Below are 16,808 nucleotides of genomic sequence, written 5' to 3' on the forward strand. Positions count from 1 at the left end.
AAATGGAAGTCTGGAAGCGTCCGACAGCAACTGGACGATGAGTCTGAACTGGTCAGTGAGGTCGACATGCAGAAATCAGCAAAGGGGAAAAAACATCACCAGAGGCTGGAGCAGAAAGCTGGGGGCCAGGGGCGGGGACGGGACTGGTGGGCACTGGGGACCCCGGGAAGGCCCGGTCCGGGATGAACCCGAGGGGAGCTTCGGGGAGAACCAGGAGGAGTTCCCGTTTGGGAGGCGACCGCCCGCGAGCCGCGCCTCCCCTCCCCCCACTCCAGCCCCAGCCGGGCCTCACTCCGGCGCCGCCACCGCCCCTGTTTTGTTTCCATGGCGACAGGCGGCGCGCGGTCCGCTCCAAACATAACGCGCTGTGGAAAACATGCGGCGCGGGGGACCCCCCCGCACCCTGCGCTCCGGGATGAGACCCGAGGGGACCCGGGGCTACCGGGGCCACGTGCGGTTTGGGAAATGTCCCAGGAGATCGACAAGCCGCACCATACGCCCCTCTCCCAAACTCTCCGTGTCCTCGGTCGGCCGCTGCCTCTCCCGGCAGAGGCGCCGCGACTCTCCCCGGCACGTCTGGATGGCAGCCCTGACCCCTGGCCGGGTCCGCTATGGGATGAGCCCGCAGCCACGCGCCTCGCAAGACCCAGGCCCCACCTCCCGCAGTCCTGCCGCCGCCTCTGAGGCCGCGCAACACCGCGCCTTCCCATGGGCCTACCCACGGCCCTCTCCACGGCCCTCCCCACGGGAATCCCCACAGCCTTCCCCACGGGCCTCCCCACGGCCCTCCCCACGGCCCTCCCCACGGGACTCCCCACACCCCGGGCCCCCAGCGGCCACAGAGGCAGCGGCCAGGGGTGGATACGGTGGAGGGAAGGCGGGCTCTCGAGAGGCGGTGCTTCCGGGTCGGAGAGCGTGCAAGATGGCTGCGCCCATGGAGCTCTTCTGCTGGGCTGGGGGCTGGGGGCTGCCGTCTGTGGACCTGGACAGTCTGGCTGTGCTGGTGAGGGATGACGCAGGCGTCCTCTGATATGCCCTGGAGGGCTGGGGAGGGGTCCCGAGCTTTGCCGGGGGCTCCCAACACGAGCCTCCTGAGAGAAACTGAGGCAATGGAAGGCCGACGTGGGCTCAGTGCCTTACGCTGTGGTTTCCTAGGATAAATTCGTATAGCTGTGGAAGTAGGTTTGCTCAGGGTTTCAGAAGATGGGTACACCTTGCCTGTCCATTTATTGGCTGTATGACCTTGGGGTAATCCCTTCTGGACGATTTCAGTAATCTGCCCTCCCAGCCCGCTTCACCCTCTTTTTCACTAAGAATTTATTGAGTCTAGTTTTTGTCCACCGTCGACAGCCCACAGTCGGACTGTAGGAAGGGCTTTGGAACTAGACAGATCTGCTTCATTTCACTCAACCTCTTCCGGATTCTAAAAGTATTTGTTATGCTTCTTACAATGTCAAACATTGCCTTGCAGTAAGACTTTGACCCCTATGTCAAAGTTGTCCACAGAAAGGCAAACATGTAAGCAGATGATAAAATTCTCAGGTATATGATGTCAAAGTAGGAACAGAGCATAGAGACTGCCGAAGTAAGTCATTACTTCCAGGAGAAAGGATGTTAGTTAGGAAAAGCTTTTGAGAGTAGGTTTTGCAATATAGATGGCAGAAGGAGAGATTTGTTTGTTTGTTTGTTGTTTCTTTGTTTTGGTTTTTCGAGACAGGGTTTCTCTGTGGCTTTGGAGCCTATCCTGGAACTAGCTCTTGTAGACCAGGCTGGTCTCGAACTCCAGAGATCCGCCTGCCTCTGCCTCCCGAGTGCTGGGATCTAAAGTGTGCGCCACCAACGCCCAGCCAGAGGGGAGATTTTCCTGATGTGTAACTGTGGATGTGGACATAGGAACATGTCCACAATCTCCGAGTGCTGTTTGCCCACTTGTAAATGGGAATGGCTCCCTCCTTCCACCTTGCTCTTGGTATAAAAGTGCTCAGTATAGCTCATGGCACATGATATGTTGACTTTGGGAAGGCACACCTCCTCTCTACCTTCTGCTTCCTTCTCTGCAGACCTATGTCAGATTTACAGCCGCACCACTGAAAATACACAAGATCAGCAATCCTTGGCAGAGCCCTTCAGGTATACAGTGTCCCTGTAAGGAAGAGTGCCAGGGGAGGAGCAGGAGACTGGAATGTGATGCAAAGAAGCATGTATGGGCAAGCTAGGATCTTGTTGACATACTTTTTTCTCAATATCAGGAACTCTGCCTGCCCTTCGAACCAGCACTGGAGAGGTGATCTCAGTAGCACAGAAGATCATCACCCATCTTCGTAAAGAGGTAGGTGGTTTGATTAGGGGCTGACAATGAAAGAAATCCAGCCCATTCAATATAACATTTATTGAACACCAAACACATGCCAAGCAAGATAAGCAGTTGGCCAGATACTAAACTTAGAGAGCTAGGGGGCAGGGCAGCCTGAGAAATCGTATTTCTTCTGAATGCTGGGCAGAGAGGGAGGAGAAATATGGGCTGATGACACGTGGGAAATTAAGAGTAGAGAACAACAATAGGCTTTGGAGAGGCCCTGAAAAGAGGAACTGGGAAGGAACTTCCAGTAAAAATAGGCATGGTAGTGCATGCATATAATCCCAGCACTCGGTAGAGGCAGGATGATCAGAAATTTAAAATCATCTTTGGCTGTGTAATGTGTTTATGGGCAGCCTGGGATACATGAGATGTTGTCTCAAAAAGAAAAAAAAAAAAGTCAGGAGTGGATATCTTTACTTGGAAGGCAGAGGCAGGCAAATCTCTGTGAGTTGAAGGTCAGCCTGATCTATATAGTGAGTTTCAGGCCAGCCAGGACTAGATGGTGAGACCCTGTCAAAGAAAGAGTAGAGTCGGGGAGGGAGAAAGAGAAAGGAAAGAAGGGATTTCTAAGGGTTATACCATTTTTTATTTAACTTTATTTTATGTGTGTTGGTGTGAGGGTGACAGATCCTCTGAACTGGAGTTACAGACAGTTGTCAGCTGCCATGTGGGTGCTGGGAACTGAACCCCGGACCTCTGGAAGAGCAGCCGGTGCTCTTAAATGCTGTCATCTCTTCAGCCCCCCTAAAGATTATATCTTATTTATCCTGGAGAGAGGTAGACAAAGCTTAGTGCTAAGCTGAGGAATTTGGAAGAGAATTACCAGAGAGTGGGAGGTTCTTCTGTCATATTGACTGTGATATGGGAAAGTAATTTCACTTTCCAAAGGGCATGAGCCCTTCATCCCAAAACTTGGGAGGCAGAGGTAGGTGGATCTCTGTAGAGTTCAAGGTCAGCCTGGCCTACAAAGTGAGCTCCAGGACAGCCAGAGCTGTTACATACAGAAACCCTGTCTCAAACAAAGCAATAAAGTCTTGTTTTTGTTTTTAAACATTTATTTATCTTGTGTGTGAGGGTGTATGTGCACACATGCTGCGGAAATGCTTGAGGAGGTTAGAGGACAGCTTCCTGGGATGATTCCTCTCCTTTCACTATGTGAGCTCTTGGGATGGGACACAGGTCGTCAAACTTGATAGAAAGTACATTTACCTGCTGAACTGACTCACTGACCAAAACTCTTCACTTGTAAAACCAGGGGGCTTAGCCAACATTTAAGAGGTCTGGCATCCAAGAGGGAACATATAGTCAGAAACAGGATCCTCTTTCTCATTTTTACTTTCCAGGGAGCTGGGAAAATATTGAAGCTTAGAGGCTCAGAGAAATAGAATCCAGATAAAAGCCAAAGTTCCTGGCAGGATCTGGGTTACTGCCTTGATTCTTTGCATATAAACACAGCCTTTTCAGTTTCCAAAGTGTTTTTTCCTAAATTATTTCCAAACCCAGCCACATTGAGAGAAAAAGATTACTATCTTATTCCATAAAGGAGAAACTGAGGTTCAGGGAAATTTAAGAGTCATGCTCAAGAGGTTATGTGGGGACAAAGCTTTCTTAGTAGGTTTAGGGGGATACTTAGGGACAGACTGAAGCCTGGAACAGTGGGCCACACTAAGAGATGAGGCTGCTGGTGGGATATATGTGCAGTGATGGCACGTAGACTTTGGAATGAAACAGAAGAGATAGCCAAGAGCTCGGTCATGAGAGGCAAGCTGGAGCTGGGCATCAATTTACTGGGTTCAAGGAGGGTAAGGATGGTGCCCCATAATTTCTAAGTCATGGGCTGAGGCCCAGCCCACAGTTGAGCTCCACTTTGCTAGCTCTGTGGTGTCTGGATCAGGAAGTTACTGTTAGAAAGTTGCTCTCTGCGGGCACACTGCCAGCTTTCCGTGGAAACTCTGGGAGCTGCTCCCACTTTGTGGCCAGGCCTTCTTTCCACCCCCAGTGGGTGACGGACTTTGACAGCCAGTGGGCTCCAAAGCCTAGGCTCACTGCCAACAGCAACAGGCTACTGGCTGGGCTGAGGTGAGGAGACCTCAGTAGGAAAAGCTCCCTATTGTACCTGCACTCTACACAGAGGCTAGTGCAGGAGCCATTCCTTCCCTACTGAGAAAGTGCCTCTCCAGCCTTTCAGTCTTCACCCCGTGAACATTTCTTCCACAGAAGTATAACGCTGATTATGATCTGTCAGCTCGGCAAGGAGCAGATACCCTAGCCTTCATGTCTCTGCTGGAAGAGAAACTACTCCCTGTGCTAGTGAGTACACCCAGACCCAGTGTTGACAGCCTGTGAGAAAGGGGCCAGAGACACACATACATCAGAGTGGCTCATAGGCGGGCGCACCGGCTCAGATTTTCTCTTCCTTTCTGTCTGTCCAATACAGATACATACTTTTTGGATAGATGCCAAGAACTATGTGGAAGTAACCCGGAAGTGGTATGCAGAGGCTATGCCCTTTCCCCTCAACTTCTTCCTGCCTGGCCGCATGCAACGCCGGTACATGGAGCGGCTACAGCTGCTGTGTGGCGAGCACAAATCAGAGAGTGAGGAAGAACTAGAGAAAGAGGTAACATTGGAACAAATGAGATGAACCCCACAGATAATGGCTAAGAGTGAGAATGTCCACAATAGGGAGTGCCGCAGCTCCCCCAACCACATTCTTTTCTTTTCTGCAGTTGTATCAAGAGGCTCGGGAGTGCCTAACCCTTCTCTCTCAGCGCCTGGGTTCTCAGAAGTTCTTCTTTGGCAATGCGTGAGTCTAATGCCAAGGGGAACAAATGGATGTTTGAAGAAAATACAGGTTCAGGTGTCAAAGCCTGAGCTGGGGTGTGAACAAGAAGTTCTTAGGACAGACACTGTCTCTGGTGACGGGGGGCTGCCTGTGGAGCTAGAACCTCCTTGGTGGTACAGGAGGGTGGGATGGGAGAGCAGCCAGGCACAGGAGACTGTTGGGCTGTTGGGCACTCAATGTATCCTTTATACAGTCCTGGGATAGAGAGAGCTTCATTCAGGGCCAGGCTGGCGCCACCTGGGAAAAGTCCCCTTACCAAATCCAGAGCTAGGTGTCCTGCCCCTCCCCTGGTGACCCCTTGCTGCCCAGAGCCTACTCCACTAAAGCACTTTTCCTCTTGCTCCATGTGACCCCTCTGCATAGTGGCCCCACTTCCGCCCCACCTTTTCTGTCTTTCCAGCCCTGCCTCCCTGGATGCCTTTGTTTTTAGCCATTTGGTCCTGCTGCTGCAGGCAAAGCTGCCCAGTGGGAAGCTGCAGGCCCACCTTCGTGGGCTGCACAACCTCTGTGTCTACTGTACCCACATCCTTAACCTCTACTTTCCCCGGGATGGAGGTAAGGAACAGATGGGGAGAATGGGCTGGGCTCCAAGGACTAGCTCCCTTGCCCACTTTCCTTCCTTGCCTCCCAGCTGAGGTGCCACCTCCACAGCCGACACCAGCAGGCCCTGAGACTGACGAGGAGCCGTACCGGCGACGGAACCAGATTCTGTCTGTGCTGGCAGGGCTAGCAGCCATGGTGGGCTATGCCTTGCTCAGTGGCATTGTTTCTATCCACCGGGCAACCCCCACTCGGACCCCAAGCACCCGGGCCTTGGGCATGACTGAGGAGGATGAAGAAGAATGATGTATTCGTGCTCTTAGGACTGATACTGTCATGCATTCCAGATGCCCCTTTGTCTCCCCATTGTTGGAGCAGCCAAAAATGGGGTGCTATCCCTAGAATAAAACTATTTACACTGAGATCAAACATTTTCTTCTTTATGGTGCTGCCATTTCCCTAGCTGCTGCAATAAGAATGCTTAGGTGTAGACAGTGGGTTCTAAAACTGCTTCAGTCCTTATGCTGCCTTAAATTGCCTCTCTGCATAGATCCAACTTCCCAAGTTAACCCCTACACCTATCTTATATTTGACAGACAGGGAACTCACCCTGGACTTAGGCCCAGTTTCCACAGGCAACTAGCACATGGCACACATTTTACAAGCATGGGGAATTGGGAGGAAACTAGGGCTTCCCACCCCTAGCATATACTAGAAGGGAGAATAAGGCACCCACACCATGACTCCTGTGCCTGTGTCACTGTGAGGTCACCCAGGCCCTGCTGTGCCTTTAGTAACAGACAGCACATAAGCTAACTCTTCCCCTTTAACGTCCATCCATGCTAAGTCCAAGTGCCTGCTCTTATCTGTTCCATCACTGGCGACGCCACAGGTAAGTGTGGATGGAGTAGCCAGGTGAGATGGTCTCCAGGAAGCCCAGGCCAGGATCACTGATGGTAAGAGGGACATCCTTAGAGGAGCTGGAGAGAAAAAAATCTGAGAATCAACCCACTGAGGCCAACCGCCAACACTGCTCAGGCCCAAACCTGCCCTGTCTGTACCCAGCTTACCGGTTTAACACGACCACAACTGCAGAGCCATCAGGGCGTATCAGTGCCACGGTGTCCAAGTCATTCTTCTCACTGGCCACCAACCCCACTCTCTGGGATCCCTCGGGAATGAACTTGCTGAATGTGAAGACAGGCATCATTAGGGACTCTATCCCCGAGGGCACTGTCCAGTCAGGCTTTCCTCAGCATCATCTCTGCTCATGGGATCTACCAAAGCTACCTGGGGATGTACCATTACAGTCCCAGCTATGTGGGAGCCCTGGACAGGGAAATAGGAAATGACAGGTCCTCAGCCTCAACTGTGCTGCTGGGCCTTGGCCCTGTCCTCCTGTATCAGGACTCTAGCATCAGTCATCCAGGGATTATCTGTAGCTCTGATGCCACCTAGTCACTTCCTGCCTGCATGGTGCAACTGAGGAGTGTGCCCCTCCCAGGGTTTCCACCCTGAAAACCTTCCTGCACCTTCACGATATAGGATGATGTAAGCCTGATACAAAGGATAGGCCTGTCATGAAATGGGGATGCCCACCCACCCTCTACTCACCTGAAGTGGCCAAGATGGTAGAACATGGGCTGCTTGTAAAATGTGTCTTTGGGGATGTCTACAATGATGGGACTATCAACAAAGTTGCGGACCCAATTGGGCCCTCCTTCAGGATTCAGGGCAAGGTTCCAGTCAGTCCATCCAGCTACGTGGTAAAGGAGGTTCTAGAATAGAAGCAAGAGTAAAAGTTAAAAATGGGTAAGATACCCAGAGAAGATAGGTAAAAATTACATAAGGGAGCCGAGTGTTGGTGGTGCACACCTTTAATCCCAGCACTCGGGAGGCAGAGGCAGGTGGATCTCTGTGAGTTCAAGACCAGCCTGGTCTACAGAGCAAGTGCCAGGACACCCTCCAAAACAATACAGAGAAACCCTGTCTCGAAAAACCCAAATAATTATAATAATATAATAATAATAATAATAATTACATAAGGAGTTGGGGGCTAGGAATGGCTTGTTCTTTGAAGGAGTGTTCTGTCTCAATATCTGAGAAGAGGATTGTGAAGATGGAGGCATCTCCAGAGCTAAGAAATCTAAGACAGGTATGGCTGCCTGGGCCCAAACATGAAGAAAAAGAGTGATGGGGGGTGGGCCTAGGCCCTATCCCAAAGGATAGGAAATACTCTGATGACACCCTATGGAAGGCCTCACCATCCAGAGGGAACAGAGAAGATATGTGACAGATAAGGTTTTAGTTGGGGGGACGGGTGGGAGAAGGGAACTGGGATTGTCATGTAAAACAATCCTGTTTCTAATTCAAATAAAAAAGTTGGGAAAAAAAAAAAAAGAGAAAGAGTGATAGGGTATGCATGTCTGTGAAGAAAAAACGAGAACCAGGGCATCCCACAGTTGCCCAAAGAACAAGCTGCTCAGCTAGCTGAGAAGGAAAGCCTCTGTGCCTTTATGAGATTAGAAAGGGGTCTCAGGTGTCTGTCTTGAGAAAGAGACCGATGGCTCACCGTGATGATGCTGTGACTGTACTGCACCCCTCGACTCCAGGAGCCCAACCGGACACTCTGTTCCCAGAACTTGGAGCCCACACAGGCCTCTGAAGCAAAGAGCGTTGTGTTGGGGAACAAGCGGTGTGTCTCCCCTAAAGTGGGTTTAGCTGGAGCCAGGAAATCCATGTACCAGTGTACAGCAATGCCATGGACGTACTTAGCTGCCTCTGGGTCAGACAGCACCTGCACAGAATGATGGAAGGAGCATTAGGGAAGGGGGCCCCTGACCACAAGTCCTGCACAGAGGGCTCTGAAAGGAACTACGCATCCTGAGAAGTGGGCGGTAGGATGAAAGGGCTGGGAGTGATAAGACAACCATCCGGACATCCAGAGACAGTGGTGCCCTGGGCAGCCAGATCCAGCCTAGGGTGTTCCAGGAGTCTTTTGGGAACTGGTAAAGTGCTTGCCATGCAGCTGAGGGACCTGGCACGAAAGGGAGAGGTGGATCCCTGGGGCTCGGGCTAGCAAACAGCCTCATTTGTGAGGGACTCAGTCTCAAAAACCAAAACAAAGAACACACCAAAATCAGCTGCTCTTGAATTGTCATCTAAGGTCCACATCAGCACCTGCACGTACATAAAAAAGGAGTTGCGGGGCTGGAGACATAGCTCAGAGGTTAAGAGCACTGGCTGCTCTTCCAGAGGCTCAATCCCCAACAACCACATGATGGCTCACAACCATCCGTAGTGACATCTGGCTCCCTCTTCTGGCCTGCAGGCATACATGCAGGCAGAACAATGTATACAAAATAAATAAATAAATCATCTTAAAAGAAAAAAAAAAAAGGAGTTGAGAGTCCAGGTATGGTGGTGTGGGTCTTTAATCCCAGCACTCAGGGAAACAGAAGCAAGTAGATCTCTATGAGTTCAAGCCCTGCCTGGTCTAAATAGTTCTAGGTCAATTAGAGCTACACAGTGCAGTCCTGCTTAAAATAAATAAATAAATAAATAAATAAATAAATAAATGTGGGAGAAGTCAGGTGTGGCAGCTCATGCCTATAATCCCAGCACTTAAGAGGCAGGAGGGTGACCATAACTTCAAGGCCAGCCTGGTGTATATAGCAAGACCCTGTCTCCACCCTGGCAGAGGAAAGGTACCCTAAAACTGTAACCAGTCATTTTGGATGGTAACTTGGGTTCCACTAGGACACCCTGGGAAGTTCTAGACCTTACCACCTGTGCCCAGCGGGGCAGCAGCAAACGCTGATCATCGAGCATGAATAGCTGGACATCATGAGAACTGTTGGTAAGCGCGGGCCCTAGGTCACGGGCAATGAAGTCCCTCTGTTGTTCAGCAGTGAAGCCCAGGCATTGGAAGGGGTACCCAGTTATGAGCCCTGCAGAAGGCTCATTCTCTACTGTCACTGCCCAGAATTTTATCTTGTACATAGCATAAGCATCCAGAAACCTGCCAGGAGAGAAATGACAGGAACGATCAAGGCCAAGAAAATGGGCCAAGACCTTGGGAATAGTAAATTGACAATCTGAAAGGCACAGAGTGTAGAAAGATGAGCTGAGACACAGATCTGGAAGGGGAGCAGGTCAAAGGGTAGGATATAGACCAAGGTGTCCAAAAGAGAGGTTGGTACAGACCCCAGTCCCCAAGGCCCTGATGATCCCTTACTTGACAAAGTAATTGGCCCAGGTCCGGTGATAGACATCCCCTGCCTGACCCTTGAGTGACCCTTTCCCATTCACTGCTCCATTGGTCTTGAGCCAAGTGGGAGATGTCCAGGGACTGGCAAGGAGTGAGATGGGGCGTGGGGACATCTTCAGAGCTCGGTGAATCAGGGGTATCTGGAGACAGATGTCGTGGAGAGAGAGACACCCAGAATTGGAACACAAACTAGCCTAACCAGTGCATCAGGTCCAACTGCCGTCACCCACCCTCCTACCCCCAGGTCAAACAGGCTGCAGGAGAAGATTCTACCTAGATCTGCAGAAAGCTCTAGCCTGGACCTTCCCAGTCCCCAGACAGCAATACCAAGAGGTATCTGAAGCAACCAGAATGCCCACCTTGAGCTTGGTGTCTTCTTCTGTGAGGCTGAAGTTGGATAACTGGAAGTCATTAGGGGTGTCAGCATAGGTGTAGATTCGGATGGAGAAGTCACAACTGGCCATGGGCACCCGGATGATGTTATATTCAATTCCTGCAGAAAAGGATGGCCAAGATAGGGAAACCTGGCTCAATAGAGTATGGAGCTGAATGAGGTGGCACCATGACTGTAATGCCACACCTCTAGAGGCTAACAGATCCTTGTGAGTAGGCTAGTCAGGGCGAGAGGGAGAGAGAGAGAGGGGGGGGGGAAGGCAAGTGTGGAAATTGGCTTTAATCGTGTGTTAGTCCTCAATGGGGTCTCATTCAATACAGTCCCTTCTCCAAAGGGAATGGGGCATGGAACTGTAGGAACCAGAACCTGAGTGAAGAACAAGCCCCTCTTGAGCAGTTTTCATGCCCCCTTAAATACTTAGAATATTAAAAATCTATCTCGTTTCAGTCGCACTGAGGTACAAACACTTGGGGACTTGTGATCCCAGCTCTTGGGAGACCAAGTCAGGAGGAGTTTGAGGCCAGTCACGGCAAGGCTGATACAGAAAGAGGGAGGAAAGGAACAGAGGGGAAGAGGAAAGAGAGAGGCAGGATGGAGATGTAGCTCAGGTTGCAGAAAGCTTGCCTAGAATGCATAAAGCCCCAAGTTCCAGCACTGAGTAAACAGGACGCAATCTGTAGTCCAGCACTCAGGAGGATCAGGAGTTCAAAGTCATCAGTGACTACACAGTGAATTTGAATCTGGAATACATGAGACCTGCTCTGAGAAGGATAGAGAAAGGAGGGGAGAAGAGAAGGAAGGGAGGAGGCAAATGTCAGGGAAGAACATGAAAACCAGAGTAAAAAGGCTGGCAGGATGGCTCAGTGGGTAGGGCTGCCTGGTGCCAAGCCCGAGGACCTGATTCAATCCCCACAATCCACATGGTAGAAGGAGACGATGGACACCTGAAAATTGTTCTCTGGCCCCACACCCATGCTCAGCACATACAATAAATAGTAAAATGTAATAGAAATTTAAAAAATAAAGCCAGGGTATAAAAAAAGATATCACTTATACTGTGTAATCTTATTCTGCCCTTCCTCACCTTCACTAGAGAAGTATGATTTGAGCAGCAGATTCTGGGCAGAGGGGGACAAGGCAAGGATGTTGAGGGCAGTGGCATCTGTCATTGCTCCTCCAAATCCTTTCACTTTCTGGAACCTCTCTTCTGGACGCAAGGTCAGTAGTAGACCTGAGGACACCATGGGGAAAAAGGGGCACAGTCAGTGTACAGATACTGATAACTGATGTGATTTCGAGCCAGGGGGCCCAGCCATGCTTAGAGTGAGAGATAAAGTGACTACCTGTGCCTGTGCGATTGGCCTGGATGGACCCGACACTCAGCTCCATCCGACGTCCACTCCGAGTACTCTCATAGCGGCTGAAGGTACCAGCAGCAGGTAAGGTCAGGGGGTCAAGAGAGTCACAGTATGTGGCATTGCAGACACAGACCACTGAGCTGTAGCCAAAACTTTTAGGGATGCAGGGTTGTGCACCTACAAGTCAGGGGCACAAACGGAGGCAAGCATCAAAGTGGATGGTCAGGGGAGTGGGTTTGAGAGTCAAGAGCCTGAACAACAATGTTTTAAAAGATCCCTCCACTGTACTCCCAGCCCATGGTTGTCTCAGGCACACTATAAGAGTTACAGAGCCTCTGCTAAAAGCTCACCACCATAGTGGCAGGTTTGCAAACGACCTCGGGGCAGAGGAAATATCCATGCTGCCACCCCACTCCTTGACTCACTTACCATATGCCCATGATACTGCCTGAAGTAAGAAGAATCCTATGAGCCTGGCAGCCATGACACCTACCCTGCCCAGGTGTTTGAGACACTCCTGAGAACAGAATGAGGAACGATTAGAAGGTAAGCCCCTCTCTATCCCCTAACCACTCTCCTGGCCAGGCTTTAGCTGCCTGTGGGTGCCCACAACATAGTCTCCCATCTTTATTAGTGATTAGACAATGCCCATAGACACTGTATGTGTTCCTCTCTGCAGCCACTCTGCTAGTGAGTTTTCTGCCTATCCCATCGATTTCAACCTTCAGCCCTCTCTCCATCTGTGTCTTACTCAAAGAGCCATGATGGCCTTAATTTTTAAAAAGAATCTGCCATTCCCTGAATTCTAGAAGCAAGGTTGACAAGGCAAATTGAAATCCTGCCTGCTTACCTTTCTGGAAGGTCGTGAAGACTTGAGCTTTTCAGGGTCAATGGATGAGGAGAAGATTGTGGCAATTCCAGAGTGCTGGAGAGATAGAAGACCTATGAAATAAAAACAGGGATGTAGCTATAGCTACAGGATCCGGACTGGCACAGCAAGTTAATTCCGGCTTAAAGGGGAGGACAAAGTCATGTGATGACTAAGGTGATCACGTGATAAGGAAGTGAAGCAATTGAAGCCATATTTGTAGTGGGCAGCCGGGCTCTTCCAGGCGTGAGTTCTTCAGGGTCAATGGATAAGGAGAAGATTGTGGCAGTTCCAGAGTGCTGGAGAGATAGAAGACCTATGAAGCCTACGTGGTTGACAGCTTTAGGAAGAGGCTAGAACAAGAACTTGTGTGAAATGCTGCATAGAGGCTCCATTTTCAAGACAGAAGGAACTTGTAGCCTCCAAGGATCCCTGCACTCCCATGCACATACCCACAAGTGGATATACACAACATATTTAAAAAATAAAACACATACACACAGTCTTTGCCCTAAGGAGACTAGTGAGGCACAAGAGTCAGACAGTTGCACAGTTACAGATGAAGACAAAAGCAATGTTGACAGGTGTGCATAGAGGACTTCCTGAGAGGAAAAGGGACCCTCTGTGGTTGAAGACTTCTCCACAAAGGCTTAACACAGGAGACGCTGGAGGGAGTTACAGTGAAGTGCCCTGAGTCACAGTCCAGCACTGGGTGGCAAGAGTGAGGAGGGGGGAGTAGTGCCCACTGCCTCTTCCTGGATCCCCTCAGTTCATCATCAGATGCTGGCTAGAAAGATGTCATCTCCCCACACAAGACTGGGAGGTTGGTGAAGCAGTCCAGAACTGGAAAGTGCTGTATAAAGTTATATATCTTTGGTAGACACAGAGGAGGGCTGTCCACAGGATTCTCTGTGAACCACATCAAGCTAAATTTATTGGCAGTGACACATACAATACGATCTGACTAATTCCATGTCGCTAAGCCTGTTTCCTCACTTGGAAAACAGAGACAACAGCAAAGTCTCACAGGGCATTAAAGGAGTCAGGAAGATAAGCCAAGTGGGAGCACTTGATAGGCATCAGGAGCTTTATGCTTGTTGACTGAGTCTCTTATGTTTTTATGATTATAACAGTGAAGTCTTTGCCACATATCCTCTGAAAATTGATTACTTATCTTAGATCCAGACTTTAAGTGTAGCTTCTGGGAGATTCATAGTGTTTGAATCCTGACAGCTCCCAATCATTTACTGTTTGGTTATCTTGTTGAGATCAGCAAATTAATTCCTCTAAGTCTGCTTCTTATCTATAGAAGAGGAGTGATCCTGTCATCTCACAGAGCTATTTTGAGATGAGTGTGTTTAGAACAGTGCTTCACACTGAGTGTTGCAACTAAGCAGTGTTTATTGGGGAACCTTCAAGGCAATGTTTTACTTGTTCTAGGCAGCCTCAAAGCCTTTGTGGCATCTACTATGTCACAGGGATAGGTGGCAAATTGTCATATTTATTGAACTGCTGTATGGCTCTGACTGTCTGTACCCACCCTTTTTTAGATTTCCTGAATTCCAGGAAGTGTTGCCTAACTCCCCTCTAGTTCATCCATCCACAATTCCAGAGCTCTGTGTTTGTGGCCTCACCAATCAAACACTCTATCATCTCCAGCCAGAGCTGATTTATTTATTCCTTTCTTCTTCTCCTTCTCCTTCTCCTTCTTTTTCTTTTGCTCTAGAACTTGATATGTAGACCACCTGGCTCTGCCTCCCAAATGCTAGGATTAAAGCTGTGTGCTACCACCACCTGGGACTTAATTCATTTGAATAAGAACTTGATTGTTGGCTGGGCGGTGGTAGCTCAGGCCTTTAATTCCAGCACTATGTAGACCTCTGACTCATAGAGATCTTCCTGCCTCTCAAATGCTGGGATTAAAAATTTACACAACCACCAGGCCATAGTGGCACACACCTTTAACACTAGCACTTGGGAGGCAGGGGCAGGTGGATCTCTGTGAGTTCAAGGCCAGCCTGGTCTACAAAGCTGGTATCAGGACAGCTAGGGCTGTTACACAGAGAAACCCTGTTTCAGGAAAAAAAAAAAAAAAAAGCTTGCATAACCACACCCAGATCAACTCATTTTTGTCTTTATTTATTTTTTTTTTTTTGAGACAGGCTTTCTCTGTGTAGCTTTGTAGACCAGGCTGACCTTGACCTCACTGAGATCTGCCTGCCTCTGCCTCCCAAGTGCTGGGATTAAAGGCATTCACTATTACCGCCTGGCTAGATCAGCTCTTTTTCAAATTGTTCATTGTGTGTATGGTTGGGGGGTGGGAGGGTGGGGGAGGACAATGATGTGTGTGGAAGACAACTTTATAGAGTTAATTTTCTTTTTTCATGTTTACATGGGTTCCAGTAATGGTTGAGCCATCTGGCCTATCCTTACCCCCTTTTTAAATTTTAAACTTATTTTGTTTTTGTTTTTGTTTGATTTGGCTTGGTTTTTTCGAGACAGGGTTTCTCTGTGTAGCTTTGGAGCCTATCCTGGCACTCGCTCTGTAGACCAGGCTGGCCTCGAACTCACAGAGATTCGCCTGCCTCTTACTCCCGAGTGCTGGGATTAAAGGCATGCGCCACCAACGCCCGGCAAATTTAAATTTATTTTGTTGTACTTACTCATTTATTGTATGGGTGTGTGCATTTGCCCGGGTACACTGTGTGGATGTCAGAGAAAATATGAGGAACTAGGTTCTCTCCTTTCCATCATATGGACGCCAGTGATCAGACTTAAGTTGTCTGGCTACTCTCCAATAGTGAACTCACTGAGATTTTACCTTTTCTTTGTTAGTAAAACACAAGTATCTTTGTAACTGTTCCAGTTTGCTTCTGTGATACACAACATAACTAAATCAACTTGAGGAGGAAATGGTTCATTCCATCACGGAGGGAAGTCAGGACAGGAATTTAAGGCAGAAACTTAATCAGAGGCAATGGAGGACCGATGGCTAGTTCCCCATAGCTTGCTCCGCCTGCTTTCTTATACCTAGGACCGACCACCTGTCCAAGGGCAGCACCATCCAGCGGGCTGGGCCTTCTCTCGTCAATCAGCAATTTAAAAAATGCTCTACAGGCTAATCAGTGGAGAGGATTCCTTCAATGAGTCTCTCTTCCTAGGTATCTGGGTTGTGTCAATGTCACAAAAACTAACCAGCACAGCAACTAATAGTGATAATGGGGTGGTTGTTCAGTAAGACACCAAACCCAAGATCAATTCAGCCTGACGTTTAATCGGTGAAACAGCAGCCCCAACAGGAGACTAAAGGAAATCCCAGCAGCCAAAAGGCGAGTGGGCGGGCCATGATAAGGGAGGCAGGGCGGGGCGGAAGGCGGGTCGAGAATAGGATGGGGGTGGGGTCAGGGGGAAGGGCCTGAGCCGAAGGGGCGGGGAAACGGAGGGGTCGGGTGGGGTGGGGACAGTCAGGAGATCAGAGGCGAAGCGAGGCCTAAGACTGGATGAAGGGCAGAGAGTGCGGTGGGCGGGGCGCGAGGGGTGTGCCCCTCCGAGCCTGCGCCGCAAGAGCTGCGGTGCCAAAATGCGCAGTCGCGAGACCAGGGACGATGACTTTGGTTTAGAAAAGGAGGTTTAGGCTTGTCAGAAGATTGGATGCCAGCCCTTCTCTTACTTTTCATTGGTTCTCCTGGGTCAGTTGTCGGTAGCTCGCATGCAGCCTAAATTTGTTCTTGGTCTACAGTGTAGACTACAGTGCTGCAAGGATTGCGCGGTGAGGCAAGCAAGGGTGGCACATGCGCCCCTGTGTTGGTGGTAGGGCTACACTCTAATGTTGCCCGGTGGGGGGCGGTATTTGGGTCTGCACACTGAGTGCACTCCACGGAAGTTGATCAAGATTCCTGAGTTTACTCCTTAAAGAGCCTTGGAATAGGACATCTAGTCTCCAAAAACTGCCCCTGTGGGGCAGTATTCGCCTCCTACTTCTTTTTGTTGTCCTGGCTGTGTCCCAACCCTTCCTGAGGCTACACTGTTATGATTGTTAATTATTCAAGAGGCCTTGCAGACTGACGCCATCTCTGGGCAGTGCCTCTTCCTTTCCCCATTCCTGGAGGGCATCTTACTGCTCCCACAGTAGTAGGAGCCTAAAACTGTTTACATTCTACTTTCGCTGCTACTT

The 16,808-nt window shown here is 49.7% G+C and overlaps 2 protein-coding genes across 2 annotated transcripts; one reads left to right on the forward strand and one right to left on the reverse strand.

Moving 5' to 3' along the window:
* The first annotated feature begins 361 nt into the window (after positions 1–361).
* Positions 362–6,166, forward strand: Mtx1 (metaxin 1). The gene is made up of 8 exons (XM_027393221.2): positions 362–1,003; positions 2,061–2,130; positions 2,250–2,329; positions 4,577–4,669; positions 4,797–4,979; positions 5,089–5,165; positions 5,605–5,759; positions 5,836–6,166. Exons 1-8 carry the CDS (start codon positions 377–379, stop codon positions 6,048–6,050), a joined length of 1,500 nt encoding a protein of 499 aa, XP_027249022.1. The 5' UTR covers positions 362–376; the 3' UTR covers positions 6,051–6,166.
* A 2-nt stretch (positions 6,167–6,168) lies between these two features.
* Gba (glucosylceramidase beta) lies at positions 6,169–12,802 on the reverse strand. The gene is made up of 11 exons (XM_027393220.2): positions 12,617–12,802; positions 12,196–12,283; positions 11,752–11,943; positions 11,493–11,639; positions 10,374–10,507; positions 9,982–10,154; positions 9,531–9,765; positions 8,317–8,541; positions 7,359–7,522; positions 6,815–6,931; positions 6,169–6,724 (listed from the first exon to the last, which is right to left on the reverse strand). The coding sequence occupies exons 2-11, from the start codon at positions 12,248–12,250 to the stop codon at positions 6,619–6,621; spliced, it is 1,548 nt and encodes a 515-aa protein (XP_027249021.1). The 5' UTR covers positions 12,251–12,283; positions 12,617–12,802; the 3' UTR covers positions 6,169–6,618.
* Between the last annotated feature and the right edge of the window lie 4,006 nt (positions 12,803–16,808).

This window comes from Cricetulus griseus (genome assembly GCF_003668045.3).
Source record: "Cricetulus griseus strain 17A/GY chromosome 1 unlocalized genomic scaffold, alternate assembly CriGri-PICRH-1.0 chr1_0, whole genome shotgun sequence".
Lineage (NCBI taxonomy): Eukaryota > Metazoa > Chordata > Mammalia > Rodentia > Cricetidae > Cricetulus > Cricetulus griseus.

Coding starts and splice junctions, on each gene's coding strand:
- Gba (XM_027393220.2), bottom strand. CDS start 12,250: ATGGCTGCCAGGCTCATAGGATTCTTCTTACTTCAGGCAGTATCATGG. Junction 9,766..9,981: donor TGGGCCAATTACTTTGTCAA/GTAAGGGATCAT, acceptor CTCTCCTGGCAG/GTTTCTGGATGCTTATGCTA. Junction 6,932..7,358: donor TACCATCTTGGCCACTTCAG/GTGAGTAGAGGG, acceptor CTTCACATTCAG/CAAGTTCATTCCCGAGGGAT.
- Mtx1 (XM_027393221.2), top strand. CDS start 377: ATGCGGCGCGGGGGACCCCCCCGCACCCTGCGCTCCGGGATGAGACCC. Junction 2,330..4,576: donor TCACCCATCTTCGTAAAGAG/GTAGGTGGTTTG, acceptor TTTCTTCCACAG/AAGTATAACGCTGATTATGA. Junction 4,980..5,088: donor AGGAAGAACTAGAGAAAGAG/GTAACATTGGAA, acceptor TCTTTTCTGCAG/TTGTATCAAGAGGCTCGGGA.